General features: G+C 52.9%; 2 protein-coding genes across 6 annotated transcripts in view; one reads left to right on the top strand and one right to left on the bottom strand.

The window, feature by feature from the left end:
• Positions 1-12,807, top strand: part of ANGPTL2 (angiopoietin like 2) — a 34,845-nt gene extending 22,038 nt beyond the window's left edge. The window contains exons 3-5 of the mRNA XM_080820445.1: positions 6,564-6,757; positions 8,514-8,784; positions 10,982-12,807. Of these exons, the coding sequence (XP_080676571.1) occupies positions 6,564-6,757; positions 8,514-8,784; positions 10,982-11,181 (665 nt within the window). The 3' untranslated portion in view covers positions 11,182-12,807. The remainder of the gene's footprint in view (positions 1-6,563; positions 6,758-8,513; positions 8,785-10,981) is intronic.
• Positions 1-16,257, bottom strand: part of RALGPS1 (Ral GEF with PH domain and SH3 binding motif 1) — a 269,662-nt gene that overhangs the window by 117,623 nt on the left and 135,782 nt on the right. The window lies entirely within an intron of this gene.

Genomic DNA, 16,257 nt, shown 5'->3' with positions numbered 1-16,257 from the left:
TGTTCCATTCTCACTGCTACATCTGCGCTGCCCACCTCCAGGTTCAGGGACCTCCCTCCCGCAGGCAGCCTCAGGCACCACTGACCGCTGAACCCAGGGAGCCCCGGGGCTTCACCCCCACCAGTCCCGGGAGCCACAGGGAGCCGTCACATCTCTGCATACAGTGAGTCCACCACAGCCCCTGCAGGGCCAACCTGTTTCTCTTTTAAATTGCTTTAAAGCCCGTATTTCCCCTCCTCCCCAAAGTTACTGGTGGAAACCCAGGAGTGGGCACGGTGCTTTTGAAAGTGTTCTTTAGGAAGCAGGGCTGCAGTATCTGCTTATCTTAAGGTCAAACCGGGAGAAACAGGGCCCTTGAAGCTCCTCGAGGGCTCCGGGCCCTCTTAATCGGGAGTTCTCAGAGTGTATCACACCCACTGAAATACACACATCTAATATAACTTTTACTGTAAAACATTTAAAGGATTTCTTTAAATTTTGCTTTTGAAATTATATGGCCAAGAGTAACACAATTAATTTACAGCTGGCTCTGATTTCTCAGCAAACATTAGGCATGTTCAGGAATTCTTGGGAAGTGAGAAAAATCTAACCTACAAATTGTTTTCAAAAGTAATAACATTTTTATGAAGACTTAATTTAACAATTAATGAAGTTGACAAGATGTTCCACTTTGTAGAAATTTAATTACATCCTTATAAATTTTGATTATGCAGTTTTCTTTTCATATTTTAGAGCCAATAAATTTTTTTAGGCCTCAAGCACTTTCATAAACTCCTGAAAAGCCCGTTGGCCCCAGGCACCGTGCCCATCATCTGCAGACTAAAACGGTCTCAACAGCGGGCATGAGTGTTTGGACCCTTTCCCCAGAAGGACCAGAAACGAGAACCATGACGTCAGCTCTCGGGCCCTGTGGGAACCTGAGATGTCTTTGGGAACACACCAGCTGTTCCTGTGTTTAGGTTATTGTTTGGTAGTCTGCTTCACTGGAAAGTGGTGATTGACTTAGAATAAATATGTTCACAACCAAAATATTATTTCCCCAAGCCTTCAGGATAAACGAGGCTCAAGCAGCACATGTAATCCTTCCTCGCCAAGCCCCCTCCCCGGGCATCTGCTCTCCTGCCCTCACACAGGACACCCAGCGAGTCCCGATGCTGGCCAGGACAGGGCTCACACCTAAGCAATCCACGTGTCCTGGCTCTTGGACGGATTAATTTGAATAGGAAATTCCAGATCCAATTTCAACAACTAGTCATTTCTCCTGTTAGAAAACGTTTAAGGGAGTGGCAAAAAGACTTTCTGGAGACAGATCGTCAGTGAGAGTAATTGAAAACAGCACACCGTTCTCACGAAAAAGCCATGTGTCTTGGTGCTATCACAGAAGCCTCTCCCCAGTGCCCACGTACGAGCTAAAACATCCCTAGAACATTTCCCACAGGCCACAGGGCCGCTCCACAGCCTCAGGTGGTCAAGTCCCAAGACGTGGCCTTACGGGTCAAAGAGGCCAGTCAGACTGCTGGCTGGCCACGTGGTCTGGTCCCAGCTGATGGCCAGGAAGGATCCCGCTCCTCTCCGCATGCCTCGGGAGCAGCCGGGAAGAAGAGCCATCACTGTCTCACTCACTCCTTAGCTCCCGGCCTCCGGGGTGCAGCTCGTCAGCTGGGTCAGATATTCACGGGGCCACATTTCCCTGGCAGGGGGTGAGGGCTACACAGACAGCGGATGTAGTTGGTAAACCCATTTCTCCACAGGACGTGAGTGGGCAGGTCAGGCTGAGCTGGTCTGTCCCCAACCCAGAGAGGAAACTGGGACGAGGCCGTTACACATTGGTCTGGCCTGGCTGCAGTCTCCGACCCAGAAAGGCACTTCACTGGGAATACTGAGCACGGGATCAGCCATCTGGTTTCCTAGTAGTCTATGTTCCTTGTGTGCAAGAACCCCAGAGAAAGGAGGAAAGAAGCAGGGAAGGGACTCGGGCATCCAAAGCTGATCACTCCAACACTCATCAGGTTTGACCTGAGGGTTTGGGGACCCAAGACCTGCATACTTTGTGTTTCTATTGCCCATACCCCTTCTTCTTGAGGCCTCCTGACTCTAGTCCTTTGTGCTCTCCGCACCCCGCGTTCTAAAGAACCTAGCAGACTCAGCTCAGCCATGGCGACTGCACTTCCCCTCACATGGAATGTTCTAGCTACAGCTCTGCCGAGAATGTAAATATGGTCTTTATAGCGATGAGGTCGGGTGCTGCTCCACGCGGAGCCTTGGTGCTGCTGAGTTAGTGTTGGCCTGGTGCTCCGGGCCACGCTGCCCTTTCAGAAGAGGAGCCAAGCGAAATACTGTCTGGGCACTTTGCACCATTCCAAAGGGAGAGCCCTGCCCACTGCACACCGAAAATGCAGTTTCATTGACAAAAAAGATTTCCATTCTTCATTTCAGTTTATCTTGGGGGGGGGGGGGCGTCTCTCTACTAAAGCAGTGACTTTTTAAATGTGCTTTGTGGAAAATATCTACCACTAAGTAAATCATCGTACATTTAGTCTTGCAAATTCAAAAGCAAATACGGTAACTTGGTTGTGTGTGCATGGCTGCAGGTAGGTGGGGAGTGGACAATGTCAAAACCAGCAGCTTCCACCCAGCACAGGAAAGAACGAGAGAACCCGCGCTGGCAGCTGCCCCGGCTGGCTTCACTCTGGGTGCTCTTGGGCTCCTGTGGTCCCCAGAACAGGTGGGCTCATTCCACCTGGGTACAAAAGGAGAAACTGAGGCTCGAGGAGCTTCCCAGGGACACATGGTGAGGCAACGAAGCTACCGAGATTTGAGCCGAGGGCTCCTGACTCCTGCATTTACCTCGGTTGCAGGTTTCTCATCAAAGCAGGACATTCTGAGTCAGACCCGGGACAGTCTCGCTGCTGCACTTTCTGCTCCTTGGTCATTCTCCCGCTGCCGGCTTTTCCAGGCTAAGGATTCTGTCTGAAGCACGTTCGTCCATCATTTAGTTTTCTGACCTTCGCCACTGCTGCCTTCGTGTAAGAACAGGGCGTGCTTCAGCGCAGAGAGGCTTGTGAGCGTCCTGCTCTGCAAAGGTTTCCGAGGGAAAACTGTCTGGACTGCGGCTGCTGCTGATAAAAGCTGATGGGTCCTGAGTATCACACCAAGTGCAGAACACAGGGGACACAGCATTTTTTTTTTGTAACGAAAGAAAATACTAAATACCTCCCTACTAGTTTCTTCCTACTCCATTATCCTAGAGAGGATGCCATCCCTAAAAGCCTTAAAGGAAAGAACTGCCTGATTTGCCCTAAAGATTAAAAAAAACCAAACAAACAAAAAACAAAAAAAAATAAAATTCTACATTATAAAAGATACTAAAATAGTTGAAAATGGGTAAAGGACACCAAAAGTAAGCAAAGGAGAAAAATAAATCACCAATAAAGATTTTCAAAAGGTATTCGTACCTTGACAAAGAAGTATAAATTTTTATTTTTTAAACCCGGCTGACTCGCAAAGATTAAAGATAGTCCTAGGGACACAGAGATTAAGTCGGCCTGGTCCCCCCACCCTGGAGTCCACTCTGGTTGGGGAAAAAGAAGAGAGCTTTAGACTATGGGCTCTGGAACCCCCAAACCCAGACCACCTGGGTTCTGACACTGGATCTGTCCCCTATAAGCTAAATGACCTCAGGGCTGTCACCTAATGTCCCCATACTTTCATTTTTTCATCTGTCAAATGGGTGATTACAAGCTACCTCACATTTTAAAACACTTGCTTTTTTTTTTTTTTTGGAGATTATTTATTGGAGAGAAAGAGAGCGTGCACGAGCAGGAAGAGGGGCAGAAGGGGAGGGCGAGGGAGGGAGAAAGAATCTAGCAGATTCCACACTAAGTGTGGAGTATGACGCAGGGCTCAGTCTCATGACCCTGAGATCATGACCTGAGCCGAAATCAAGAGTTGGACACTTAAACAACTGAGCCGCCCAGAGGCCCCTAAAACACCTGCTTTTAAAAAGACCCCTTGGGACACCTGGGTGGCTCAGCTGGCTAAGCATCTACCTTCGGCTCAGGTCATGATCTCAGGGACTGAGCCCTGATTAGGCTCTCAGCTCAGTGGGGAGCCTGCTTGTCCCTCTCCCTCTGCCCTTCTACCCCCTACCTCGTGCTGTTTCTCTATCTCTGAAATAAATATTATCTTTAAAAAAGCTCTGTGTAGACATGTCAATGGTAAAGCTGAAACAACTGACGGCACCCCCAAAAGCAGCTCAGGCTGGGCGTCTGAGATGGATCCCCCACTTCCCCAGTGGCTTCCAAAGCCTGTCCCGACACGGCACCTCCTTCCAAGCCACACTGTCCCTCTAAGAGCCCCACCAGAGCCCCACAGTGGCCCTGCAGTAAGAGGGCTGGCTGCCCATTTTGGGGGGCCGGGGGATGTTTGATAGGCCTCTGCCAGACTTTCTGTCACCAGCATTCCCATCAAACAGCCTCTCCTGCGCTTCTGACTTGGGAAAGAGCCGGGTCCCTCCCACGCCTGCTGCGTGCTCTGCTCCAGCTGTCGGGGACAGACTCTTATTCTCTATCTTGGTCCCTGGGGCTAGGGGCTGAACACAAGAAAAAGCTTTTTCTCTTTCCTGAATGCTGTTTCTGGAGGTCCGGTTCCCCTTCCCCAGGACAGACGAAGCACAAGGCAAAGAGGGAAGCCGCTGCTTGCGCCACCATCTCCCAGGCTAGTGCTGGGGGTCCTGCCCCATCCCTTGAGGGTGAAGAGGGCTAGTGAACAGGTAAACGGGTGAGAAGTTCTCCCTGGAAAAGGAAGAAGGAGTACCTTGGGTCAACTGTCCATGGCAAACACCTACGCAGCCCTTTCCTCGGGGTGCTTCATTAGGTACTGGGGGCAGAGAGGAGAGATCAAGACCCCTCCTGCCCTTCCACGAGGTTCCTGGCGGGGATGCTCACACACAGTGCAAGGGCCAGGAGAAGCCCACCTGAGCTGTCTAGCAAAACCCCTAAACCCCAGACTTCTCATTTAACCATCATACATGGACTAAACAAGCCCAACTACAACCAGGAAGGAATCTGAGAAGTTTGATCTGCATGGGAAAGGCTGAGTACATCTGCCACCCAGGCTCCTCCCTGACATGCAGAAGAGAAAGGACAGGAACGCACAGGAATTCAAGTTGAAATAAGGCTGGCGAGGAGGTCAGCGCGCCCTTGCTGGACATCAGAGCAGCCCCCACCTGCCCTAGGCTTCCACCACCGAGTGCAGCACCTGCCAGGGCTGGCGCTCAGTAAATAGGAGAAACATAAACCTTCATAGAACAAGATGGAACTTTCTTAGCACTTTTGGTCTTAAACACTCTTGCTTTGAGGACTATTTTGAAGAGAAACTGAGGCAAATTGTGGCAATTTTTTTTTTTTGAAAAAAATATGTAGTTCTGAAAAACTTCTGACGGTTCCTGAGATCAACAAGGAAGAACCGAGCTTCTATGGACCTTGGAGCCTCCCGTTTCAATCTTCTTGCTGGTGAGACCGACATCCAGGAAAGCACTAGGAGAGGTGGGGTGGGGTTGGGGAGAGGCTTACAGTGGCTCTCAGATTCCCAGCAGCACCCGTGTCTTCTGACTGGGCTGCCAAGCTCAGTGAAGTCCCACAAAATCACAGAACCCATCTGGTCTCAGTGTCAGAAGAGAGCCATGGACCGGGAAGCTTCCCGGACATCGTCCTTCAAGTCCACGGACCTGCATATACGACAGTGACCTCAGAATGTGTGAGCTCTGAGCCTGTGGCCCTAAATGACCTTCCTTTGGAAAATACACAAATGGGCTGAATAGGGCTGGTCCCCCTCAGAAAAGCTGTTTGTGGAGGCCAGTGTCTCAGTCTCAAAAACATCCTGAAACCTTTGGCTACATGGCCGAATTCTGGACCCTGCTTGGGCACTGTGACTCCATGGGAGTTGATCACTAGAGACCCCAACGGTCCCCGAGCACTGTCGCTGAAAAGGCAAGCGTGGAGTCAGAGCAGCGGTGGTGTGGGCCAGCCTCAACCGCCGGGACCCAGGAGAGCAGTGACCGCTCACCCCGCCTGGGGCAGAGCTGATCCACACTGGGATCCCTCTGCTGCATGTGGTAGGCACACTCTTGGCACAACAGGACCAGCTTCAAAGATAAACCACTCCAGGAATGCCACACAACTGAACTCAGCCACCCTGATGGCCCGGAGCGAGGTAAATATGATGTGCCTTCCACAAGCTGGGGAAACGGAGGAAACAGAGAGTCTGGAGAGGTAAGAAAGCTTGCCCAGATCACACTCCGATGCAGTCAGAGCTAAAAGTGGGCCGGGAATCCAGGCACCCTGACCGCTAGCCCTGGACTCTCGCCTCTCTATCACGTTACTTCTCAAACTTACAAAACTAAAGTCAGTCCCCTCTCACGGCGGGCCTGCGGCTCACAGCTGGAGCCCTGCCGGAGGCCGTGCCTGCTCGGGGGTACAGCCGGCGGGGAGGGGCAGGCAAGAGTGGGACTCCACGGCCAGGCCCCGGGGAGATGTGTGACATGCCCCCATCTGTGTCCTCAGGCCCGTGGAGAGACTGCCTGCAGGCCCTGGAGGACGGCCACGACACCAGCTCCATCTACCTGGTGAAGCCGGAGAACACCAACCGCCTCATGCAGGTGTGGTGCGACCAGAGACACGACCCTGGGGGCTGGACCGTCATCCAGAGGCGCCTGGACGGCTCTGTCAACTTCTTCAGGAACTGGGAGACCTATAAGGTGAGGACCCCGGGCCTGTCTGTGCTACCCACGTGGTGACCAGGCCACCCCCAGAGCCTGACACCCAGTGAGAGAGCCTGGAGGGCAGGGGCACGCTGACCCATCAGGGCCTTTGTGGCCCCACGCAAGAAACACCTGAGGTGAGAAAGACGCTGACAGGGTCATTTTTGCAAAGCCACCGGGGATGGTGGGGAGCAGCAGCCACTTCCCTGCTTGCCGCTGGCCACTGCTGCAAGATGCGACCTAGGTGTGCAGACCCCACAAGGCCCGCGGACGAGGTGGGAAATGCTGGTGTGGGGTGGCCCCTCACTCCAGCCCGGGTACGAGGATCATCCGACTCCCAGCTGGGGCTTCCAGGGGAAGACCTGTTCTCACAGCCCAGGAGAGGCCGGTCCCAAGGGCCTATTGTAGGGAACCGCAGGAATACTCGAGCCCTAATTCCCAGGATGTTGAGTGCTCGTCCCGGCGGTAGGAAAGGCTGCAGGGCTCAGCCATAGTCTGCCCCCCTCCCCGAGACATAGGCGGTACTAAGGACGGCAAGAGCTTAGTTCACCAAATGCCACCATGCACCGCGACAAGTGCTTCCGTCCGTTACCTGCCTTAGTTTCAAACCAAGCCCAGCACAGAGACACGAGTACAGACCCAGGTTACAGATGAAAAGGGGAAATAACTCGCTCGGGGCCACATAGCTATGAGGTGGCAGAGCCGTGAGCCAAGGCCTCTGACTCCAAAGCTTACAAACTACCCTGGCCATGACATCCACATATGGCTTTGTGTGGCCCCTTCCTGTCCTGGCTGCTCCCAACCCACCTCCTGCCCCACATGTGTCTTTGTTTTCTTCTCTCTCTCTCCTCTACTCCCTGAGAGGTTCCCGAAGACCCACTCCTTCAGCCCTTTTTCCTCCTGCCCGTATCGTTTTTCTCCGAGGCAGCAGAGCACAGTTGTTAAGACTAGGTTCCTGGTTCAAATCCTGGCTCAGCCACAGGCTCCCCATGACCCTGGGCCTCTGTGGACCCCAGTTCACCCATTCTAGGGAGGATAATAGTAGTACCCAGCTATGTCGCATGAGGACTAATAGAATGACCTATGTAAACCTACGTAAGGTCCCGAGAACAGGGCCAACACACCGTCCTTGCTCACTCCACACCGGCTACTGTTAGCATTCATGAACCCATCTATTTTTAAGACTTTGAGTGCCACCACCTGGCCGATGACTCCTTAGCTACACGTAAAAACAGCAACGAAACCACCGATTTTAGACCTAGAAAGGGGCCTGGGCGGATGCAGCACACACTTGCACAGCCCGTTCCCGTCTGGGGCATGAGAGCTTTCACGAGACCCGCACACACCGCACATTCCCAGAGAGGGACGCTGACGCTCAGAGAAGGTAAGAATTGTCCAGGGAACTCTTCTGGCTTGCCTACTGTGTGCTGGGCTCTCAGCTTAGCACACTACATGCATTCCTACAACAGCCCCGTAGGGACGGGGACACAGTGTCCCGCGTTCACACAGTGCCTGGCACACAGGAGGCACTCCTCCAACAGTCTCGAATGACGCGTGTGTGAGGCTCAGACAGGCAAAGCAACTCATCAAGGCACAGCCAAGTACAGAAGCGGGGGTTTGAACCCAGCCTCTGGGTTCTTACGCTCTGCCCACCACTGGTCCCCTCTGTCCCACGCTGAGCACCCAGCAGCGGGGCTCTGCCGGCTGAGGGCACCATAGGCTCCCCACGAACGCTCTCCTCCGTTTTCCGCAGCAAGGGTTTGGCAACATTGATGGCGAGTACTGGCTGGGCCTGGAGAACATCTACTGGCTGACGAACCAAGGCAACTACAAACTGCTGGTGACCATGGAGGACTGGTCTGGCCGCAAAGTCTTTGCGGAATACGCCAGCTTCCGCCTGGAGCCAGAGAGCGAGTATTACAAGCTGCGGCTGGGGCGCTACCACGGCAACGCTGGCGACTCCTTCACTTGGCACAACGGCAAGCAGTTCACCACGCTGGACAGAGACCACGATGTCTACACAGGTAGGACCCAGCACAGGGCAGGGCAGAGAGGTCAGCCAAAGCCAGAGCTTCTGACTCAGGGCCTAAGAACAAGGAGGTCCCAGGGCCCAGTGGCCCGACCCGGTTCCTACTCCCTAAAGGTCCATGCCTCTGTCCGCTGCCCACAGGCCCCCTTCACAAAAGTCAGGTCAAAGTGGCCTTCACAAAAAGGGAAAAGGGTACACATTTGTACAGATGACATATCTGTGTACAGATGACACATCTATGGGCCCCTCTGGGCCAAGCGCTGGCCTCCCTTCTCTGCCTGAGGCACCCGGGGTCCTGACAACACACACCTGGGAGATAACGCGGGCCCCGCCCTGTGTCCTTGGACAATGCTGCTCAGTCTCTCTGAGCCTCAGTTCCACAACTGGAAATCAGGACGACACGTACCTTGCAGGGTGGTGAGAAGGTCAGAGAGAAAGTACCTCGAGAGCTTTGGGACTTGGCAAATAGGGCTCAACCCAAGTGGGCAGTAGGGAGCTATTAAGAGGAAACCAGGTAGGAGACCTGAAGTAATTTATCCAGGGTCACATGTCTCAAAGCCACATATTTACTAAGAAGCTTTTATTAAATAAAAAACAAAAAATTGTGAGAGGCACAGATAGAGTCCAGCCCTGAGTCCAGATGTCAGCCACCGCACAGTGAAGCCTCTCGAGGCCCCACACCCATTTTCCTGACCTGAGGGCCTCTGGGCTGCCTGGCAAAGCCAGCGAGGCGCTGCCCCTCTCCGAAGAGCCAACCCTACCCCCAGGCCAAGGCTGTCTGTTCTCATGGGCAAACCTGCCCCCTCCATTGAGTCCTGGTCTGCAGGCCACTCCCTCCTCTTTAAGGACTGTCCTAGGAACTACCTGCTCTTGAGGCAAGCTCTGCTGCCTACGCGTGGGGGAGCAGGGGCCTCACTCCAGGTGCCCCGGCAGCCACGTCCCAGCAGGCTGTTCTCACCACACGGGGGACATCCAGACAGCTCTCTTCTGACTGGCACTGCAGGGGCCCCCGAGGACGCAGTACGTCTTCTCTGGCCAGCGCTGCCAGGGCTCCCAGGAAGAGCAGGGCAGGAAGATGACCCTCGGAGCTGGCCGGATTCTGGGGACACAAGGGCTGCTACAGCACGTCTTGAGGGCCATCATGGGTCACAGAGCAGGGAGAAGACTGTCAGGCCTGTCCCGCAGCACTGTCAGTGGACGGCAAGAAAGTGAGCTCCTTGTCCCTGGGGTCATGCAGGGCGAGCTCAGGCTTCCACTCACACGGGAGGCTGGCCGTGGTGCGCCAAGGGCTCTCTCTGGCCTGCAAATCCAGCCTCAAGTGATGGCCTAGAGGTGCCTGAGGAAAACTCTGGGAACACTTGGGCTGCAGCGGCTCTCGGTGCCTGAGCTGAGTCTCTCCTGAGCTTCTGCCTCTGTCAGCCTGCTGCCGCCTCACGTCTCCCCAAGGCCTCAGCTGGAGCGGGGCCGCCAGACTGCTTGGGGCAGCCTTTCCCTGAGTGGGGGGGGTCCCCTTCCCAGGCCTGCTCAGGACACTTTTAACTAAGAGCGGCCCAAGCAGCCAGGGCTCCTCTTCCCCTTCCTTCTGGAGAAGGCCAATGCCCCTGCACGCCCGCTTGCACCTTGCCCACACTTTTACTGTTGTTCCGAACTGCTTGTCCTTGGCAGCAAAATCCAGCATGATGTGATAGTGCCAGAACTTTTATGAAAATATCTTTCTTTTGTGAAATCATAAAAAAACATTTGGCTGGAATACAGGCTGGGAGGTTGAGGAGCATTTCAACTTAAACACTTCCTTTGCCATTCTATAAAAACTCTTGATCCAACAGTTGCAACTCTTAAATTCCTAACAACCCGGTGGCCTCTCCCCTGCCCACCCCAGATCATTCTGCTTCCTATTCAACCCCCCACCCCAGGTGCTTCCCGCACACAAGCCCTGGGCTAACTGCGTGACTGTGCACCCTCGTTCCTTCCCCACACGGTCCTGTGCGGGAGGCACCATGCTTAGGACAGTTCAGTGGCTCTGCGAGGCGCTGGTCACATGGCCGAGCCTCGGAGGTCAGAGCAAACCCGAAGCCCAGCCCGCCTCTCAAGCATTCCTGTTCCAATCGCGGGCGCCGCGAACGTCCCTGAGCAAACGGTGGACTCGAGTAAAACTGCCTCCTCCCTGTGACCTCCTCCCTTGTCTCCTGCAGGAAACTGTGCCCACTACCAGAAGGGAGGCTGGTGGTATAACGCCTGTGCCCACTCCAACCTCAACGGGGTCTGGTACCGCGGGGGCCATTACCGGAGTCGCTACCAGGACGGAGTCTATTGGGCTGAGTTCCGGGGAGGCTCCTACTCGCTCAAGAAAGTGGTGATGATGATCCGGCCTAACCCCAACACCTTCCACTAAGCCAGCTCCCCTCCTGACCTCTCGTGGCCATCCAGGAGCCTGCCCCGGCCGTGCCAGCCCCAGCACCAGGAGCAACTCCCCGTCAGTTCACCAGGGGGCCGGGAGGATGGGGCCCTGGATTCTGTTTCCCCAAGTCGCTGCGGCAGATAATGGAATGGAATCGACACAGTATTCTCTGTCCCTACTGCTTTTCTTCCTACCAGAGATCCACTCAGGTTTCCACACAGCACAGGACTACAGACGAATCCTTCTTTAAGGAAATCAAATCCCAGTAACAAAAGCACAACTGCACAATACCTTCGTAACACACACGTGCGAGCCGACCTTAGGAACGTGTGTGTGCACCACATATACACGCACTTGGAGATCTTCCACGTGTACTATGTCTAGACACACACACAGCTTTGGTTACAAACCTAAACACGCATACGTTCAAGTCTCAGATGTTGAAGTTGTTACCAACAGCTTTGCTCTTAGGAGGAAAGCGTCACATTCACATCGTGCTCCGTGAGTCTAAGAGCCAATTACAGAGGGTGTAGCTCCAATTCAAAGAACAATCCTTGGTGTCCAAGTGCTGGGATTCTTCCAGGAGTGTCTACCTGCTTATTCGCTCACATGGGGGCTCCCTCCTTCCTCACTGAAGAACCCCTTTGGGCACCTGATCAAATTTCAAAACCTCCCACCCTCTCCATTTCTAGACTTCCTCACATTCTCAGGACCATCCATCCACCATCCATCCATCCATCCATCCATCCATCCACCTTCTCCTTCATCCAACACCATTCAGGAAGTACCTTCCATGTGTCGGTCCTCGGCCACTCAGTGCGGTTCCAGCCACCTTCTCTGCTCTTCTGTACCCCTTCCTACCCACCCCTTACCTTTTCTGTCATATCATCCTTTCTTTCCAGGCAAGATTCCTTCGCCTCTGAGTAATAAACAGTTTTGGGCTCCAGGTTTCTGGTCAGGAAAGGGAAGGCCAGGCCTGAAAGCTAACTCCAGGCCACGTAGATGATGTATTCACAGTTTTATATGTTCCATTCACACTTTAGCCTCCATGTCATTTTAACCGTCACAGAAATAATAACCTACCTTGCCCAGGAGATATTCAACTGAAGAGAAGTCATCACCCGATCGTTGGGGCCCCCGAATGGCTACAGACCAAAGGTCCCATGCTCTCAGGCTGACTAGAGTCTGCATCTCGTCCCCAAACGACACTTCTCTGGAGAACAGGTGCCACAAAAATGACAACTGGCCATTTCTCACGAGCTCCTTAACCGCCAGGAGCCCCCAGAGCCCGTGGCTGGTGCGTTGCAGCGTGGTGGCTCTCGGAGTCCTGTTGGCCACGAAGTGTCAGACTCAGTACTGTCAGGACTCTTGCCAAGCAGGGAGCAAGAGATGAGTCCAGAAGGTGAGACTGCCCCGGTGGGCGCGTGAATGGGGGTGTGCGAGATGTCGGAACGTTTGGTACTGTCATGTCTGGGTGTGTGCCTATTACCTCAGCGCTCTCACGAAGTGTACCATGTAGCATGTTTTGTGTATATAAAAGGGAGGGTTTTTTTTTAATATATTCCCAGATTATCCTTGTAATGACACAAATCTGCAATAAAAGCCATCAGTGCTATTTGGACGTATTTACACTGTGTGTTATTGTCCTGGGACCCCCTATATCAGAGCTAGATTCAGCATGAGGGACATCCACCAAAATCATTTAAATCACACTCTCCCTACTTTTGGTTTCCACCTACACCGTCAGGAGTCCCAAAACAGCACCTTGAAGTTCTCTGGGGCTCCACCTCTTCACATCCAGCCATGTCCTAGATGTCTTCACTGAACGTCCTAGAAGCACCTCCTTGACAGTGAACCAACCCCTGAAACATCTTCCCCCAGGTCTGGTCCCCTTTCACCAAAAGGCACCGTTTAGCAATTGCCCAGGTCAAAAACAAGGACTTCTCTCCCTGCCTTGCCAAGGCCGATCCGTCCATCCAACCATGGAAGCCCCGTTCTCTGCCTTTGTGTCTCTTCAACTACTACAACAGGCTGCCCACTGGACCAGGAGCCCTGTGCCTCTGTCTCCCTCATTCCAATCCGGCTTCCACACCAGCTACCAGAAAAACAAATCTGTGGGCTGGGAAGTCATCTCTAGGCATAGCAGGAAAACCCCAAAACCAAAAAGGAAAAGACTAAGGGATACGACTAAAGAAAACCCCAAATTTTCTGCCCTCTAAAAAATAAAACATGACTGAGATTGAAGGCAAATCCGAAGGGGCATCTGCACCCGAATGTTTATAGCAGCAATGTCCACAGTATCCAAACTATGGAAAGAGCCTAGATGTCCATCAACAGATGAATGGAATACAATGGAATAGGACGCAGCCATCAAAAAAACCCAAAATCTTGCCATTTGCAACAATGTGGATGGAACTAGAGGGTATTATGCTAAGTGAAATAAGTCATTCAGAGAAAGACAATTATCATATGATCTCACTGATACGAGGAATTTGAGAAAGAAGACAGAGGATCATAGGGAAAGGGAGGGAAAAATGAAACACAGTGAAACCAGAGAGGGAGACAAACCATAAGAGACTCTTAATCTCAGGAAACAAACTGAGGGCTGCTGGAGGGTGGGGCGGGGGCGGGGGAGGGATACGGTGGCTGGGTTATGGACTCTGGGGAGAGTATGTGCTATGGTGAGTGCCGTGAAAGTGTAAGACTGATGATTCACAGACCTGTACCCCTGAAGTAAATAATACATTACATGTTAAGAAAAAAAGAAAAAAGAAAAATACAGGATTAATATTCATGCCATACCAAGAACTCTCTCAAATTAGGAAAAAAGATACAAACGCTGTGATAGAAAACTTTGTAAAGTATACAAACACATTAGAACATAAAAGGCCAGTAAACAAGATAACCAGAGAGGGACATTAAATCAAGCACAAACCATCACGTGGTGCCTATCAGACTGGTAAAGATGAAAGAGCCTCTATGCTGACAAGCGAATGGAGAAATACGTTCTGTGTGTGCGCAAGTACAAGTTGATTCAGTCTATTTAAAGAGCAACTTGGCAATGTGGGCACCAAATATGGACATTTGTGTGCAGCAAAATTTAAAAACTCTCATACCTTTGGACCCAGCAATCCCTCTTCTCAGGGCTCGATACTGCCACACGAGAGCTGTTTTCAGGAGACATGCAGCTGGGGAGAGACGGATGTTTACTACAGCCTACTATGTGCTTGGAATTGGACTTCGTGGTTGTTTTTTTTTTAAGATTTTATCTATTTATCAGATAGAGATCACAAGTAGGCAGAGAGGCAGGCAGAGAGAGGAAGGGAAGCAGTCTCCCTGCTGAGCAGAGAGCCCGATGCGGGGCTCGATCCCAGGACCCTGGGATCATGACCTGAGCCGAAGGCAGAGGCTTTAACCCACTGAGCCACCCAGGCGCCCCGGACTACGTGTTTTCTTATGTAATCCTCACGGCATCCCTGTGAAGAAGGGACTGTTCCACTTCACAGGAGAGGACAAAAGGAGGCTCACAGTCAGACTACTGGTAAGAACGCTCCAGTACTGGGGGGCCCGTGTGGCTTGGTCATTAGCGTCTGCCTTTGCCTTGGGTCATGATCCCAGGGTCCTGGAATTGAGCCCTGAGTCGGGCTCCCTGCACGGTGGGAAGCCTGCTTCTTCCCCTCCCACTCCCCCTGCTTGTGTTCTCTCTCTCACTTTCTCTCTGTCAAACAAATAAATAAAATCTTTAAAAAATAATAAATCCGAATGCTCTAGCAGCAGTCAATCAGGAAGGTACCAGGTATCGGCACTAAGTAAGACTTCTTAACTTCCTCCTCCCAAACCTCTAGCCGGTTGGCTGTTGCGGTTATTAGCTGTTGTATGCTCTTTGGTGAGACTATCTTGACCTTGGCCCACATCACAGCCAGGCCTCTTCACACACCTCAAGTGCAGTGTCCAGGACACAAGGATTGATGGTAAAGGAAAACAGGGTCCATCCAGCCTTACTGGTCACGGTCTTAGATCCAAATCCCAAAGCAGAGTTCTGGAAAGCCACGTTGGACAATGCGGAGCAACTCCTTTTCTAAACTGTTTCTCCCAATACCCACCCCAAAACCCAACCCTGAGTTAAACCACACCCCGGCTATATGGAAGGAGAGGAAGGAATAAACCCATCAGACATGCGGAACTAGTTCTCCTTGGTGTAAAATGGGGGTATGACCAGCAGCATCAAAGAAGAGAATGGTGGGGGGCTCAAGTGCCAGGCGCCTTAGTGCCTGGTGTGTGGCTCCACCAGCCAGCAAACACAGAAGTCTACCCAGCTCAGACCAACACCCCTCCCTTCTGTCCCGTTCCAGCCAGTGGCCCTTTAAGGCCTGCAGTCACAGGAGCCCTACTGTCGCTAAGGTCTCCATGGTGAGTGCACCCACAGACCACAAGGAAGTCAGCGAAACCCAGACTTTGCCCTACCCCAGCCAAGCCCCCACATTCCAGTTTGGGCCAGTACCTGGGTCGCTGGGGGCCACTGACCTGCTGGGCTTATGAAGAGAACATACCCTTGTGGGGCAGGCAAGGGTACGGTCTCCTGGGAAGCGGAGGGCAGCAGGGAGGATGGCAGGGTAGAGGCGGTGCGGGAGGCCCAGGTGCCCAGAAAGGAGCTGTAAGTGGTGTGTGGATGTAGAGTATCCCCCATCACGGCAGCTGAGTCCGAGGTGCCCAGAAGGGAAACTGTCCCCCTGCTGCCGCCGCCGCCACCGAGCATGGGTGCCTGAGCACCTGACACACCCACCATATCGGCCACGTGGGATGGGCCTTGACCCCTCCCTCTTCCCTCTCCCCTGGCCCAACCCCAAGGCTCACAAACCTCTGCGGGCAAGCGGGAGGCAGGAGGGGTGTGGGATCTGGTGACAGCCCTGACTGGGAGCCGGCCCCCACCCCAGGTCTCTGAGCCCGGTCAGGCTCTCCAAGTCCAGACCTCTGATTGCTACACTGGACTGTCTGCGGTGACCACGCGGTTAGAACAGATGTGGCTTTTTCATGCCTGACAGCAGAAAGATGAAGGGGCTTGCTAGGTTT

Source organism: Martes martes, assembly GCF_963455335.1.
Source record: "Martes martes genome assembly, chromosome: 12".
NCBI lineage: Eukaryota > Metazoa > Chordata > Mammalia > Carnivora > Mustelidae > Martes > Martes martes.
The sequence above is the reverse complement of the archived record's forward strand: the minus strand, read 5'-3'. Positions and strand labels throughout refer to the sequence as shown.